Here is a 17,723-nt window from a genome sequence, read left to right on the forward strand (position 1 = left end):
AGCCGTATTTTGATACCCAAGAGCACTGCCTCACCAGTGGCTGCCAAAACGGTCTTAGCAGACACAGAAACTTCCCGTTATCTCGGAAAGTTCTACTGGGCAGTATTATTGTAGAATAAAACTAAAAACAGTTCCAGAGCAAATGAGAAAGGACTATAATAACCTTCGCCTTTTTATGTATTACTAATTTCTGTGATCATCTGTATCTTTAAGGGAACCTTCTAGAGGTGTGTGCATGCGCGTATACACATGTGTGCACACACCCACCCAAACTTCTGAACACACATATAAACATCACTTTGCCATTTATAGTGTGCTCTTATTACACTACTATAAAGAAAAAGTTATGGAAACTGCCTCTTTGGTCATGTACCCAAGCCAAGAAATTAGCATAAAAAGTAATTTCCAAGTGGACATATGCCTGGGGTACTTGTCAAGAAGCAAGTACAGAATGTGTTTGCTACAATTCATGTCCCGTCACCCAGACCATGAGACTCCTATGGAGAACCTACTCCTGAAGCTGAGCCCACCTGTGGAACCACTCGTGGTTCCAGGAAGCAAAGTTATCAGCAGATATGACGCACAGGCAGGCTGAAGCCCCAACAATTCCAGAGATAGAATTTTCAAACAAAGACGAAGAAATAAGTAAAACTCTAATTCTTAAAGGCACACAGTGGAGTAGACACGAGACTCTCTCAATACAGACCAGGCCTACCGAAAAAAGGGCTTTCTAAACTTCTATAAATGGATAACAGAGACACTGAAATTAAACACTCAATGCGATGGTTAAGCAGCAGGTAAGATGTGACCAGAGAGCAAATGCACGGACTTGAAGACAGACCTGAAGACACAGTGACTCTGCCTTAACCCCAAGTCCCTCTCTCGCTCTGTCTCCAATCCAGTGCCTGTCTTCACAACCACGGCTCTCGGCCCGCTTCCTCACCCCATTCTCTCCTCCTTGCATTTGTTCCTTCTATAACCATAACCCCATGGTTCCTAAACGTCCCAAGGCTGCTACATCCAACAGAAGCTTGTGAATCTCTATTCTGACCTCTTCTTCCTTACAGTGTTAGTGTTCTCCTCCCTTGGCTTTCATCCTCTATCTTTGGCTCTCTGACTCTCCTGAGACGATCCCTAAAGCACTAGTTTATTGCTTCCACTACACTCTCTGGATCCACTCTGAAGACAGACAACACCACTAACGGCCAATTCTGTATTGTGAGTGTAACTCTACATCCCTAAATCCAATTCCAATTGAATCCATCCACACTGATACCCCAAGGACACCTCAAATCCACAGGATTCCAACCTGAATCCATTACCACTCATTACCCACCAACCTCCAAGCCTGTCCTTCCTCTAGAATTCCTTATCTCGGCTTAGGATCGCCACTGTTTGTTTATGTAGTCTCCCAAGACAGAACCGTGTAACCTTCTCGTTTACTGTCCCCAAGCACATCACTAATGCTGGCTGACTCTCAAATACATTTTGTTCTTCACTTCTTCTGCCACTTGCTGTGTTCCCATGACAATATCATAATAATATCTTACCAGAGCTCCCTACCTCCAGTCCTGCAACCCTACACATTTCCACAGTGATCAGATCTGCAGGAAGAAGCTCTTATCATCCCATATAATCACTGCTGCTTCTGTACATTCTCCCCTACCAGGCTTCCAGTCCCTACACTTGGGCATTCCCAGCACAGAGCCTGTAGCGAAGAATCCTGAATGAAGGCACTTCTACCCCAGGGAGAGGAAAGGAGGAGACTGGGCAGGATGAGGGAGGGCAAAGAGCTGGAACAAAAACGTGGCACTGGAATTGGATATGAGGAAATTTGCTGATTAAAGTTATTTTTAGGGGTGCCTGGGTGGCTCAGTGGGTTAAAGCCTCTGCCTTCGGCTCAGGTCATGATCCCAGGGTCCTGGGATCAAGCTCCACATCGGCTCTCTGCTCAGCGGGGAGCCTGCTTCCTCCTTTCTCTGCCTGCCTCTCTGCCTACTTGTGATCTCTGTCAAATAAATAAAGAAAATCTTAAAAAAAAAAAAAAAACTGGGGCGCCTGGGTGGCTCAGTGGGTTAAGACGCTGCCTTCGGCTCAGGTCATGATCTCAGGGTCCTGAGATCGAGTCCCACATCGGGCTCTCTGCTCAGCAGAGAGCCTGCTTCCCACCCCCCCCACCTGCCTCTCTGCCTACTTGTGATCTCTCTCTGTCAAATAAATAAATAAAATCTTTAAAAAAACCAAACCAAAACAAAACAAAAACGTTATTTTTAGATATGGTGTTAAAAAGAGAGTATGATCCAGTCATACTTACACTTTAAATATATGCAATTTTGTCGATTAAAAACCAGGGTATTAAAAAAAATCCAGAGTTTCTAATATAGGGGAATACAGCATAAGGCAGAAGTCTACTTGAACTTGGAATAAGTAAAAATTAAACAATAGCATCATTTCACCATTAGGTATCTTATCAATTATATCACTATAACACAAGACCTAATAATTTTCATGTATCATGTAGGGCATCATTGTTAGTCTCAGTTTATCATCACCTGGAAATGGATATGGATAATATTAATAGAATACTTTGAAATGAATGTGAAGTTCCCCTCATAAAAATGAGTATTCTGGTCACAATGTTTGTGTGACATGACCTCACACGAACTTTATACTTGACTGTAAAGTACTTCAAGGCAGTATTTAATAGAAATCCAAAAGTAAATATGCTGTCCTGTTAATTCTCCAATTTTTACATATTATAGCCTGGTTTAGGAATTTGTCATACAATGGAGTTATGTGATAACTGCTTTACGTACAATGTTGGACGCTGAGTTAACGACGAACTTTATTCAGTGTTTGCGTGTGTGAGGCACCGAGCCACGTGACTTCTGTCTTGCCTACATTTAGCCCTGAGTTTCACATAAGGAAACTGAAGTTTAGACAAAAGTGTCTCATCGAAGGTAACCCAGCCAGCCCAGGCACAATGAGACACCCCAAAGCTGGCGCTCCCAGTGCTGCCACACGGCCCCCCGCAATAGGAAAGAATATCCCTGAGATCCCAGCGACGTCTTAACTCTGATATAACTGAGCCAACAGACAGAAAGGGGCAGTCCGCTCCTTCGGAAAGCCAGGCTCAAGATACGTGAGGCGGACATTTACTTCTCTTACCTTGCATTTTCTTTCGGAGTAAGAGTAACGTCGCCATCAGGCGCGATGTCTATCTCACAGTGCTCGGCCTGAATCCCTATCCCAAACAGCTGGATGTCCTGGGACGTATCTGCGCCCACCCTCGTGTGGTCCTAGTGACGGAGAGTGAAAGAAAGAGAAAAAACCTGCTCTTACAAGTAACTGGAGACAAATTTATGTCCATCGATCTGAGGAACCCAAGGGCACCTGCATGACAATATTAAATGAGTCAGATGGCAGAGCCAGGTATCTGGAGCATTACAGGGCCAAAGCTTACCTTAATACACTGCATTTTAAAAATATTTAAACACTATGAAGAAAACACCACCAACCAACAGTGATTAGATATGGTTTTATGATATCAGAAAATCGGACTTGACAGGAGACTATCTTGAGATCCCATGTTAACCTGACAGCTTACTATTTATGTGCCCATGGGCAAGCCCCTTCACAGGCTGAGCCTGTCTCCCTCCCTCCTTCCCCCCACCTCTCCTCCCCCAGCCAAAACCAGGACAGTATCAGCAACTTGAACTACTTAGTAGGATTCTTTCAAGGACCACCTGAGTGGATAGTGAAAATGTTCTGAAAATAGCTGTATGAATTCAAGAACCACTAACAGTAGTTTCATGGAAAATCATATTTTTAAACATATAACTTTTACAATGATGTAAGTGGGGCGCCTGGGTGGCTTAGTTAAGTGTCTGCCTTCAGCTCAGGCCAGGATCTCAGGATCCTGGGACTGAGCCCCGTGTTAGGCTCCTCGCTCAGCAGAGAGTCTGTTTCTCCCTCTGTCTCTGCTCCTCCCCCTGTTCATGTTCTCTAAGTAAAACCTTAAAAAAAAAATAAAATGATGAAAGTAGTTGAGTTCTGAATACCAGTATTACAGAGCACTGTAGCTTGTGGGTCACAGAATGTGCAGATGAGCAGGATTTCAAGTACCTCAAACCCCAGATATAGGAGGACTTGTCACTCCCACGATGTGGTCCACAGCTCATCCCTTAGTATTTTCTATTGCTCTAAAAATCATCGAGTCACCACAAGAGTAATATTTCCCTATTCAACAGAAAGCCTTGATCTTTCAAAATTAGGATTTTGGACACAATTCCTTATGCCTTAATCATGTCCTAAATGAAGAGAACTTAATTCCATTAAGTTCTCATTAGTGGACTCTCAGTAAGTCAGGGGCTATTTGCACCAGAATTATGTCTCTGGGAAAAAAGGAGAATAAAATGGATAACAGAAAACAGGCTCTTCTCTTCAATTCTAGCTTACTTTCCATTGCGTTTTTACGTCACTCCATGAAGATCAGAATCCTCAACTAGGTACCTATTTATTTTTTAGCAAGTGGGTAACACCTCTGCATTTAGAGATTAAGGTGTGTGGACAGTTAGATAAGCTGCCTTCAAGTTCCCAGGTCTCCAATCCTTTAGAGTTATTTAAATACTGCCCCATAGGGGAGGGGGGTCGAGAGAGGGTGGTGGGATTACAGACACTGGGGAGGGTATGTGCCATGATGAGTGCTGTGAAGTGTGTAAACCTGGTGATTCACAGACCTGTACCCCTGGGGCTAATAATACATTATATGTTTATTTAAAAAAAAAAAAAAAGACAACAAAAAAAAATACTGCCCCATATATTTCTATATACTCATAAATTCTATATATTCATATATTTCTATATATATTTCTATACCACCATAAATCAGGAACTATGTGTATATGTGTGTTCATGCTAAAAATCCCCTATCTCTTTTGGGGTGCCCCGTATCAGTGTCCATCAGGTGCCCGACTTCAGACAGATGTCTTATTTCTCACTTAACAAAATAAGCCAGCATTTCCAAAAGTGTGGTCTGACAGAGAAAGATAAACACCATATGATTTTGCTTTATGTGGAATCAAAAAAGACACACAAGCAAACAAAGAAAAAGCAGAAACAGACCCATAAATACAGAGAGCGAACGGATGGTCACCAGAGGGGAGGTTTCATTCTCAATGGCAACCAGACCACACTACCCATCCTCTTACTTTTAATGGGCGCTGAGCTGGACACAGAGAGCAAAATCATGGGTACAGGCACCCGGATTCTAAAGGGAGCTGTATGTGAATGAAATCAGGATTGTGACTGTCTATTTATATGCTTTCCTACCTTTAAATAATAAACCAGAAGTTCGTTGAGAGCAGGGTCTGCGTTCAGGTTGACTAAGTAGCACTTGTCATCCCCGACCTTGATACCCGACGTCTCCAGGGAAATCCCCATACTTTCGAGTTGTCGTTGTCTCTCCTGGGCACAAAAACAGACAAAACCGGGAACTCTATTTGTTGCTCGAGCCACAAGAGGTATCCATGGAAAGTTTCAGTCACTGTTTCTGGGGATGATGCCAAAGAAATGACACATTCCAACCAAGTTTACGGAATGTCTTAAGTGTGTGACATCTTGAGTCGGTGTTATCAGGGTGCTGTGGAGGACTCAGACACCACCGTCCCTAGAAGGGGTTTACAGTCTGGGGAGGGGAGAAGACCACATACCTAAATCAGAAGAGGAAGGATGGAGAGGGACACTGGAGAGGAACTATAGGGCTTCCAAGGAGGGAGACAGTGATGGGTTCAGAGACCAGGAAAGGCTTCAGAAAAGGATAGATTTGAGATGTTTCTTACAGTGTAAGAATTTTATAGGAAGAAAAGGGGCAGTAGTAAGGCAGGAGGAGGTTGTTCTAACAGAAGGCACAGGAAGGCGCAGGAGAAATTCTGGGCACACTGCAGGATTCCAGCTGCTGAGAACCCTCCTCAATGTGGAAAAGCCATGGAAGAGCCGGGATGGAAGAGCAGGTTGGTTCCTGACTGCAGAGGGCCTTGAATCCATCCATCCATCCATCCATCCATCCATCCATCCATCCAAGAGATATTTAAGTCTTAGGTACTGATCTAGGACTAGAAATAAAATAGCGAACAAAATCCCTTCCTTTGTAAAAACTTATATTCTAGTGGAAAGAGGCAGACCATGAAAAACAGACATGTTAAATATAGAATCTGCAGCGGTGATGAAGAAGCAGAGAGCAGTGGACAAGACACAGGGAGTCAGGGGTGTGTGTGTGGGGGAGGGTGTGAGTGAGTGTATATGTGTATGGGAGGCTGTGAGTGAGTTTGTGTGTGTGTGTGTGTGTGGGAGGGCGTGAGTGAGTGCATGTGTGTGCGTGCGAATGACACCTAGGAGAAGGCTTGACTAGGTCCCGGTTCCTGCTTTCAAGCTCCCTCACTGGGACGGTCCAGTAAGTCCCGGTGGTCCGTGAGATGAGAACAGTCATAAAAGGCATTGTGTAGACTCATGAAACGCACACACCAGTGCAGCTCGAGTCCTTGCCTTACATCGGATCTCACGTAAAGTTCGTGTAGCATTTTCTCACAAGCCCAAGGAATCAAATACAATGAAAAAAACGATGATGTGCTGTAAGTTACAAATTCTCTGCCAGTCAGGGATGTCAAATGCTGTGCCAGGTGATCCCAGACCACGACACGGAAAAGCAGGACACACGCTCAGTGTTCCCTGCAGAGCACGTCTGCTCCGACTCGGTGCTCTCGGCACTTCTGCCAAACGCGTGGCCCCAGGGGCGGTTAATGAAAGATGACGAAGTCGGCCTCTAACCCCGACCTTTGCAGTCTCGTTTAGCAGAAAGAGGTCCTTAGGTGACTTTTTGAGGATGATGAGTGGCTACACAGAAAAGACAGCAAATGAAAAAAAAAGTCACAAGGCCTTAGGCCTGAATTATCAAGCTACCTGTGCGATTTCTTCTGTTTTCCTCAGCTTCTCTTCCCAAGTCACTGTTAGCTCTTTGATCAGCTTTTCAGACTCCTCGAGCTTCTCTTTCAGTTCAGGGGCCTTCATAGCCTTGGGAAGGAAGCCAGAGACAGCTGATTCTCTAATTTTTCCCACCATTATTTACAAAACAATTCCTTACTGTCCTTCGTAAGTGGCTATCCACAGTCCACTGGAAGCAACTAAGTCATACGGCATCAGGGCGGGCTTTAGATCTTTATTAATTAAAAGAAGTGTAGGAATAAAGGACTGCTACTCTTTAAAGGAGAAAATGAAACCAGCGCCCTGAATTAAACTGATTCAAATCACTGCAGAGTAATTTTATCCATCATACTTAAATTTCACATTTAAAGATCTTTTTTTTTTTTTTTTAAAGTAGGCTCCATGCCCAACATGGGGCTTGAACTTACAACCCTGGGATTAAGAATCGCCTGATCTACCAACAGAGCCAGCCAGGTGCCCTTCACATCTGAAGACCTAAAAGATGCTAACGTTCGTTGTCAAAATAGAAACATAGGGAAAAAGAGGAACCGCGAGACAGAAATCAACACACACCACCAATAAACACACATCCCAGAGAGAACCTACCAGGAAAGGTGAAGAAGAAGAATTCTCATTCATTTTAAAATTTGCCTCTGACTCCTTTAAAATTATTCCTCTTATTGGTGGTAATAAACTTTGCGTGTTATCACTCCCTTGAAAACAGGACCTCTGGGCAAAAGGGCAGCAATTTCCCTCTGAGTTAGCTCAGTGAGAATAACTAAGGGTCCGGGTACAGATAGGTACATGCCGCTCAAACACTCTGGGGCCTGTACTTGCCAACAACACGCTTCCACACCCTACAGCAAGAGGAGCCTCTGCAAAGCATAAGCCCACGAACAGCAAAGATGGCAGACTCAGACAACAAATCCAAGCGGCAATGATGTGTACTGTCCCTGCGGTTTCAGAGTCTCACAGAGCTAACTGTGGCTGAGAGTGACATTCACAGTGCTGGGGACAAGGAGACACCCAGGAAAGCTCTTTCTCGGTGAACCTTCTGCAGCCCCTCTTCTGGGGCATGGTTCTAGCCATCCGGCCTAGATTACTGGTCACGGTGGAAAAGCAGATTCAAAAACAAGAGGAAAGAAGTAGCTCGTTCACCTCTACAGGAATTTCAGAACCGCCACACCTGCCTCCCAGAATCATGACTCTCTTCAAAGTTTATCAATGTTTTGATTTTACAGGTGTTTCGCTACCGTTCTTGGCATCCCTAAAAGATGACGCTCGATGCACTGAGTGATTGTAATCACGACAGTAACGGAAACTAGCAACATTTGCTGAGCACTCACAAAGCTGCCAGGCATCACGTTAAGTGCCCTCCAGTATCAATGCTGCCCAAGAGTTAGGGATGAACACGATCAGTACAACAAGGCTTCCGACACTTCGGAAGCCGACAGCTAGAACGGCTACAGTACAACTCCACCATCACCTGCGAACAGACCGTTCAGATCCCTGGCCCTGACTCCTTTCTGGCCATTTATCTCAATCTCTTACTGACTACTTTCTTGACTAGATATAGTGATAGACAGATAGCCTGGTACAAAGTGCTCAAAAAATAGTATCTATCACCCTTTCACCCCACAGCTTAATATTGTCCTGACCAAAGAGGGTTCTAAGCAGGTGGTAAGAAGGAATGTGACCTCCGCAGCCCTAGGTACGCACCCACATGAGGCCCGGGCCAGCACGCGACGTAAGAGCAGGCACCTGGCCTTTGTTTCAGTGCTATTACCTATGTCAAACAAGAGAGCGCCTCAGCCAACAGCTTGCTACAAGCAAGTGACTTACAAGAGCGTGTGTTTATTCAAGCTGGGTAAAGCCAAGGAAACATGGTAACCATGAAAAATGACCTATTTTGTTTCCTGCCAGCAGCTGATACACATTTTAAAAAAAAACAACAAAAAAACAAGGTTTCTGAATTGTTCCTAACATTTATCTGTCTTCCCTGACTTGAGGAAGAGATGATATATAACCAACTAATCTGAAAACTGTAAAGCCTATGGGGTGCATAATTTACACTGTTAATAAATACAGGGATGCCTGGGTGGCTCAGTTGGTTAAGCCACTGCCTTTGGCTCAGGCATTGATCCTGGAGTTCTGGGATCGAGTCCCACATCGGGCTCCCAGCAACTCGGGGAGTCTGCTTCTCCCTCTGACCTTCTCCCCTCTCATGCTTTCTCTCTCTTTCTCAAATAAATAAAAATCTTAAAAAAATAAAAATAAAAATAATAAAAACAACACATCTGGGGCGCCTGGGTGGCTCGGTCAGTTAAGCATCTGACTCTTGATTTCGGCTCAGGTCATGATCTCAGGGTCCTGGGACGGAGCCCTGTGTCAGGCTCCACGCTCAGCAGGGAGTCTGCTTGAGATTCTCTCTCTCCCTCTGCCTCGGCCCCTCCCCCTACTCTCACTCTCTCTCTAAAATGAATAAGGAAATCTTTAAAAAAATAAAATAAAAACGATGTATTTGGTCCTTCCAGTTTCACGCTGGGTGAGATCTGCAGCCGAGGGCCGACTGGTCGACTGAAGCCCACTGCAAGCCAGCAGCAGCCCCGACTCTTACTCATCCGCTGCCTCAGCGGCCGGCTGAGCTCCTGCGACAGAAGCCTGGTATGACTCACGCTGTCCGCACTGCACTTCGCATGCAGAAGCAGCCAGTCAACACAGAGATGCTGAATGGCATGGCGTTGACCCAAACCCGCAGGCCAAGGACACCCTTCCCTGCTCCAGAACCACCAGCCAGGACGCGCGGAGACGGGGAGTCCCGGACTGGTCTTACCTCGGCCTGCGAGAGCTGCTCCTTCAGCTTCTCTACTTCCTCGCGCAGCTCCCGGATGACCTTGGCGTTGGGGTCCTCGTTCACGACGGCATGGTTAACGATCCTTTTGGCTCTATCTGCGTATCGTAAGGTGGAGAGGGTCTCTTCATAGTTGTCTGCTGCCGGGCTGATGGTGGCTATCATAGAGGTCTGGCTGTTGCCTCCCAAATTGTCCTGCAAAATATTTCCAGTAGCATCTTAGGAAGCGAGCCCCATTCCGTGCACAACACTCAGGATGAAAGCTGAAAACACACGTGAGTGATTCTCTGTGAGCGAAGAGATGTGCTGTGGAAATGGGTCTGTATTTCACAAATAATTTTATGCCAAGGTGTGGTTTCTCTATAGTCACAACAATAGTGCCTGTCAAGCAGCAGCACTATGCTGGGGTAAGAAGGGCAAGAGAGGCGCATTTTCACTCTGCATTCCCGGGAATGAGGAGCAAGCGTTGCCGGGGGCGGCTGTGTATTTGGCTAGCTCTGCACACACCTTTCCGCTGCCAGCTCTGAAACTGGCAAGTTTTCGTTGGAAAAGAACGCTGGAACAATGAATTACCTTAAGAAGCCAAGTGAGGACTGAATCTCGATAAGGCACAAATTTGTTTTTACCCTTGCCAGCTGCCTGGTCAGCCAGCGATGATATAACCAACCCCAAGGTTGTAAGGGATCTGCCGAAAGAAAAAAAAAATTTAATTAGCTTTATAGAATATTCACATTGTTTCCATAAAATAATAATCATTTCAGGGAGTAAGTATAAAATATGCAGAACAGGCCCTCAAGCTGATACAATCAAGTGTATGTTAATTTGTCAAGAAGCTGAGATAGAGAGAAACAAAAAAGTAACTCCATTCATTTAAAAGAATGAATTTAAAATCCCTGTACACAAGACCTATGACACAGACATTTCAGTACCTGGAAACACACGTTTAATAATCACTCCAGAGACTTCTAATGGACTCCAAATATTATGTTGGGAGTCTGAATCATTTATTCTTTGGGGCTAATCTGGAACATTTGGGCTTCTCATTTTGTGGTCCATTGTAACCACGTAATTTGAAGAGAACTTTTCTCTGCAAGTTACAAGGTATATTCTGCTCGTCTGTTAAAGCTGGCAAGCTTATTTCACAACTCAGTGTGGAGTTTGTACAATTGCACAGAACAAAGACGCACCCAAGCAGAGGACAGCATATGGCTACTCTTTCAACACCTGCTACACAAAGCAGCACTGGGATCCCCTGAGAGCTGCTTAGAAACACAGACTCTTGGAAGCCTCCCCACGCCTACAGAGTCAGAACCAGTTAAGGATATTTCCAGGTGATTCACAGGCACATTAAATTTTAAGAAGCCCTGGTTGAACAATGCCCAAAGTGACCCAAGGATTTAGCTGCCTAGGCCCATGATTCTCAAAATGTGGTGCTAGGACCAGCAGCACCAGCAAGACTTGGACCTTGTTACAAATGCACATTCTCAGACCCCACCACACCCCAGACTACCGACTCAGACACTTGTAGTGGGACCCACCACTCAGTGCTTTCACCAGCCCTCCAGGTAATTCTGAGAGCCTGAGAACCATTGGTTGAAGCTCATGAGTGTTCCGTGGTACTTAATAAATGTTTTCTGCACCAGAGAAAAGAGCACCATAGAAACAACAGATCTGTGAAACTGAGGGATGAAGGACACCCTTCTGTGTCACGGCTGAGTGCCAAGTGCACTTTCAATAGGAAACCAGAGTTTAGCATGAAAGACTAGTTTTCTTTTTAATGTTAACAATAGACTTCCATGAAATGAGTTGAAAGAAAGCATGTTTCTCACAAAACATAATCTTAAAGGTGAGTCATTTGAAAAATCACTGAAATACAAAGGCAAAATCAAGGGGGTAGAAAACGAGCCAGAATTTTAAATGACAGCCATTCCTGCAGTGACATAAATATGTACAATACAACTGACAGATTCACAAGTTAAATCCACCCCCAAAGGAAATGAAAACATTTGCCCACACAAAGCCGTGTACATGAATTTTCATAGCAGTGTTAGTCACAACAGCCAGAATGTAGAAACCACCCAAGTGTCTGTCCATCAAGTGATGAAGGGATGAATAAAATGTGGTATGTCCTCACAACGGAATATTATTCAGCCACAAGAGAGGATTCTGATATAACCTACAACATGAATAAACCCTGAAAAATTCTGGTAAGTGAAAGAAGCCAAACACCAAAGGCCAATGTCCTGGGTTGAAGAGTGTCTACCCAAAATTCATGTCCACCAGAACCTCAGATGTATTCTTATTTGAAAAGAGGGTCCCTGCAGATGTAATTAGTTAAGATGAGATCATACTGGCTGCAGGAGGGCTGTAATCTACCGACTGATGCCTTGTAAGAAGGCCACGTGAGGAAGACATCCAGGCAACAGGGGAGAGGCCATGTGAAGAGAGAGGCAGAGATGGGAGCAATGCATCTCCAAAACAAGGAAGGTCAAGGAGCTTTAGCAACCACTAGAAGGTAGGAGAGAGGCATGAAACGGATTTTCCCTCTGCGCCACAAGAAGGAACAAACCTGGCCAATCCCCTGATTTTGGATTTGTGGCTTCCAGAACTTTCTATTGTTATAAGTCACCCAGTTTGTGGTAATCTGTTACCACACTGGGAAACTAATACAGTCACCTATTGATGCCATTTATACAAAACACCCAGAAGAGCTGAAATCTGTAGAGATGAAGGTAGTGGTTGTCCAGGGCTGGGGGTGGTATGACCGGGGAAGGACATGGACACAAGCTTACTTTGGGGATGATGAGATATTTTCAAATTAGATTGTGGCAATGGTTATACACTCTCAACATAATAAAGCTGCTAAACTGTACATTATAAAGTGGTAAAGGATGTGTATGTGAACTATTTCTCAATATAGTTGTTTAAAAATATTCAAGTTCAATCACTCCATCAGTCCTCCCGAAGGTAACAAACTTAAGAAAGAAAATGGCAAAAATAAATTACTCAGACTACATCAAAATGAAAAGTTTCTGCACGAAGAAGGAAACAGTCAACCAAACTAAAAGGCAACCTACTGAATATAAGAAGATAGTTGCAAATGACATCCAATAAGGAGCCAAAACAACACCCAAAGACAAATAATCCAATTAAAAACGGGCAGAAGACATGAAAAGACATTTCTCTGAAGACACACAGACGGCCAACAGACACATGAAAAGATGCTCAACATCAGGCATCTTTAAGGAAATGCAAATCAACACTACAATGAGGTATCACCTCACACCTGTCAGAATGGCTAAAAGTCAAGAAACAAGCATTGGTGAGGATGTGGAGAAAAAGGAAGCCTCTCACAGAGTTGGTGGGAATGCAAGCTGGTGCAACCACTGTGGAAAACAGAAGGGAGGTTCCTCAAAAAATTAAAAATAGAACTGTCCTACTGCCCAGTAATTACCCTAATGGATATTTATCCCCAAAATCCACATGCACCCCCATGTTTATCACAGTATTATTTATAATAGTCAAATTATGGAAGTAGCCCAATTTATCCAGCCCATTTATCCAGATAAATGGATACAAAGAATATATACACAATGGACTATTACTCAGCCATAAAAAAGAATGAAATCATGCCATTCCCAACATCATGGATAGAAATAGAGAGTATAATGTGAAGCGAAATAACTCAAAGAAATATGAATACCATATGATTTCACTCGTATGTGGAATTGAGGAATCAAGACGAGCAAAGGAAAAAAAAAGAGAGACACACACAAACAAACCAATAAGTAAACTCTTAACTCTAGAGAACAAGCTGATGGTCACTAGGTGGGAAGGGGTTGGTGGCATGGGAACTGAAGAGTACACTTATGATGAAATAAAATTATATTTAAGAAGAAAGAAAATGGCATATGATATATATGAAATAGAAAACAGGAATTCAATGTTAAGGCACATTTCTGCTTATAGAATATAGGGCATTGTTCACATTTTGCAACTACTAAAATAAAATTTTCAGCTGAAAACAATTCTTCAAACGATATCCGTTTTTAGTACTTAAAAACAGCAGAAATCAATTTAATTGATACAGACTATAAAAAGCTCCACGACTCCAAGGTCAATAACCCGCGATTCTCAAGTGAACAGTGCCCTTTATGTGCAAACCCTTTCTGGGCTGGTCACGTATTTTTCATCACTGAGGAGACAAGATCCGACTTTGGTGGCAACCGCTCCTATTTTCTAATTCTAAAGTGTGAGAAGTAAAAAGGGAGAGTTCCTGGCACTCCTAAGCAAGACACAAAAAAATTAAATGAGGGCTTTGAGAGAAAAAGATAAAGGGCAGCACAGCGTCATCACTGCCCATGACACCACGTGCACGCTGCGTCAGGACATCCCCTCAGCACGTCCAGTACGTCAGCACGTCCAGCACGTGAGCCACAGGGGAGGGGCGGAGCAGGGCAGACATGATCACGTGACTTTGGGGCTGGCCTGGCACGGTCACGTGACTCTGTTTCCTGCGTGCTGTGTTCTGTAACTGCACCATTTAGGGAAGCTTATCACTAGTGGAAGCTTTTCCCTGATCGCGTGCACACGTTCAAAACAAGGCCTCTGTCTCAACTTGCTGCCTCCTTGGAACAAAGAGAATAAACCTGGAGGGTGAGGAAACTTCCACGGTGGGTGGGAGGTAACCAGGTCACCCAGTGACCAGGGAGCCATGATGCCACCCCTCCCTGCGACCTTCCACCTAGGAGCAGTGATGCAGGCGCTTGCGGGATCTCAAAAACCGTGTGTGAAAACTGAACAGTGGGTTTGCGTATTTTAACATAACTTCATTCCTAGGGAGCTTAAGAACGAAATCACAAATTATGGATCCTGCTACTGCGGTCTTCTCATGCTGGAGGCAAATGGGCAGCTCCCAGGTTTCCAGGACAGGCTGGGGCTGTCTGCCCATCAGAGGGGCTGAAAAAATTGTCCCAGGAACCTTTCTCTTCTACCAAAGTACAGCTCCTTCCCTGAACCTCAGGGAGGTGGAGATAGTAAAGCAGTTGCTAACCTTTGGGCAAGCCCCTGGGCTGGGGCGGTGGGCACGGAGTAAATGGGGAGGACGGAAGGATTAGACTAGGGGATAACGTTTATGAACAGAGAGCCATGTTTTAACACTGAAATTTTTAAAATCTACCTATCTACTATAACAACAGAGAATTTGACATTAAGAAAGTTAAGAAAACTAGGAGGATCAAAAATAAAAGCAGCTCTAATAAGTACAATCAATGAGAAAAATATTGTCATAACTTTGTCCCCCCCTTTTCTACACCTTCCTCCAACCTCCATAGTTTCCCTTGAAACCCTAACCACCAGATTCCTTCCCTTAGGAGTAGATATGATGTGATGTCAGTTACCTACACTCTCCGGGATGGCTTTCAAATATATGATTTTACCTATCTTCTAGTGATCTTTGTCTAAGGTCCTAAGTGCAATAGTTATTAAACTTTGCTAGAGTTACCTAAATGTGTATTTCTCTCTTTCTACTTAAGGTTTTGATTGCTTTGAGAGCGGAGACCATTCTACATCATACCATTATTACTGTGTCTGGCTTACAGAAATCAGTCAGTATCTGCTGAGTAAAACTGAGTCTAAAGTACACTGAAGAACAGAACATGGGTCTCTTTTTTAAAAAGGACTGATTTGATGCTGGCTTTGGTACTCTCTATGGATGTTTGAGAGAAAAAGGGAAACGGTATCCCCTCTGTCTTTTTTACTTGCTAACAAAACCCTGATTTTTTTTTTTTTTTAAAGATTTTATTTACTTATTTGACAGAGAGAAATCACAAGTAGACGGAGCGGCAGGCAGAGAGAGAGAGAGGGAAGCAGGCTCCCTGCCGAGCAGAGAGCCCGATGCGGGACTCGATCCCAGGACCCCGAGATCATGACCTGAGCCGAAGGCAGCGGCTTAACCCACTGAGCCACCCAGGCGCCCCCAAAACCCTGATTTTGCTGGAGGCTTATGCTGGGCTAAAAACTCCACTTTGCAGAGTCCTCTGCAGCTTTGCGAAGCCATGAAACACAGCTCTCTGGCCAATGAGGTGCAGGGTGACATTACTGGGTGGGGCTTCCAAGAAAGCTATTGTTCTGGTAGAAAAGTACATATTCCGTAGACATAAGCCAGAAGCCAGTGGTCCTTTGCCCTTCCTTTCCCTCTGTAGTGTGCAACACAGATAAGGCTACAATGCCTGGAATGATAGAGTCATCTTGAGGTCATGAGGACGACGTGAACACACACTAAGGTTCGTTGAGCTGGGTGCCTGACGGCATTTTTGAGGTGCTGTACCAGCCCTTGGGCATCTTGTTAAGTGAGGAAAAGAAATCCATCATTTTGGTTGTCACTACAGCTGTTGCTTACAGAAAAATGCAATCCTTTGCTTTTAAAGAAAGTTGAAAGATGTTGAAGTTAGTGGACTTAAGTTAGTACTTTTCCCCGGTAAGTCTCCACTCTTAACAGTAAAGGGAAAATGCAAAGAATATGTGTGGCAAACCGGGGCAAGGACAATCCCATCCTGTGGCAGGAGAGGAAAGAAAGCTGTGACCTTGCAAAACAGGCCTCGTCCCAGTCCCTACTGATTTCTGGTGGCCGATGCGAGTCAATCAAGTCCAATAAAGTGCAAAGTGTAACAAGAACCATTCCCAGTCTCATTTCCGTTTCAAGTGCCATGGTGAAATCAAGTATACACAAACATTTCAAAAAATGAGTTCTCTTGAATATTTTTTCTGCAGATTTTAGTAGATGTAATACCTAGAATTCTGTCATCAAATAAGTTCAGGGAGTAAGTTCAAGTTACATGGGATTCATGAGTCTCCGAAGGGAGGCTTTTTTAAGCAGCTTTGCTCAAAATTATTTGTCCAAGGGTCTTTTTCCTCCCAGAGCCACTTGAGGAACTAGGATTTCCCAAAAATGCTTTGAGGAACCATGAAGTCACAATGCCATGTGCCCCAAAACATGTGACCACTGCCTCCCAAGGAGATTTTTGCTCTGTCCTTTGTGTGCCTCTCACGTTAAATGCAAAGATGTTTATTCAGAATTTTCCCCCACATATGTGGACCCTGCAATGGGTAAGTGGTACATTGATAAGGACCCCTACCAGCCCTTGAATAATGGACAGATTTGGGCCATTTTTACTCTCTCCAGGTACAAGTTCACGTTTGGTTATGCAGGCAATATCCATTTAAGTGAGATTTCTGAGAAAAAATGATTAAGGGTCCTGGGAAGTACTCAAGAAGAGAAAAAGGAGGAAGGAGACACACGACACATTAGAGATACTATGCTTATACTTGACTGCACTGTCACATAAGTTATTGGACAGAATCCTAAAAGAACATGTATCTGCATCCGTAGAACAAATGTGGAGTAGAACCCCTTCGGGGAAATGTTTAATACACATTTTATAATCAGCCACAGTGATTGAAATGGAACTGAGACCAGGAATGATACTCATTAGAGGAGCACTGTTTGCACTTAATAACTGGCCATTACTGAGAGTGACAGAACCTTTTTCAGTGACAGTCCCAGGGGTTTCAGCGAGCATCCCATGATGTACATGAGCGCCCCGAGGAGCAAGCCCGCTGGCCTCCAGCCTCGGGGACAGGCTTCCTCACTCCATCCTCAGCAGACAGGTGGAGCAACAGATGGAGTTTTCGGGTATTTTCCCCTGCGAGGATGGTCTACAGACCTACTCCTCCCGCTCCCAGAACAGGTGTGCAGCCACGCAGCACCTTAGCTCTCCAAATAAATGAATAATGTGTGCTTTAACGCTCTTAAGAGCTTAAGGAGAGACAAAGCTCCTCAGTTCGGAGCCCATTAAGCAGACACTAATGTCTGCGTGAAGTCCCTGACCAGTCT

General features: G+C 44.3%; 1 protein-coding gene across 7 annotated transcripts in view; it reads right to left on the reverse strand.

The window, feature by feature from the left end:
• The window catches only part of KIF13A (kinesin family member 13A), a 207,169-nt gene that overhangs the window by 55,712 nt on the left and 133,734 nt on the right, over nt 1–17,723 (reverse strand). For all 7 annotated transcript variants that reach the window (XM_044259521.1, XM_044259496.1, XM_044259487.1 and 4 more), the window contains 5 exons: nt 10,403–10,514; nt 9,812–10,024; nt 6,958–7,068; nt 5,332–5,466; nt 3,169–3,299 (listed from right to left, as the gene is read on the reverse strand). In XM_044259521.1, coding sequence (XP_044115456.1) covers nt 3,169–3,299; nt 5,332–5,466; nt 6,958–7,068; nt 9,812–10,024; nt 10,403–10,514 — 702 coding nt within the window. The remainder of the gene's footprint in view (nt 1–3,168; nt 3,300–5,331; nt 5,467–6,957; nt 7,069–9,811; nt 10,025–10,402; nt 10,515–17,723) is intronic.

Source organism: Neovison vison, chromosome 1 (assembly GCF_020171115.1).
Source record: "Neovison vison isolate M4711 chromosome 1, ASM_NN_V1, whole genome shotgun sequence".
In the NCBI taxonomy this organism is placed as follows: domain Eukaryota; kingdom Metazoa; phylum Chordata; class Mammalia; order Carnivora; family Mustelidae; genus Neogale; species Neogale vison.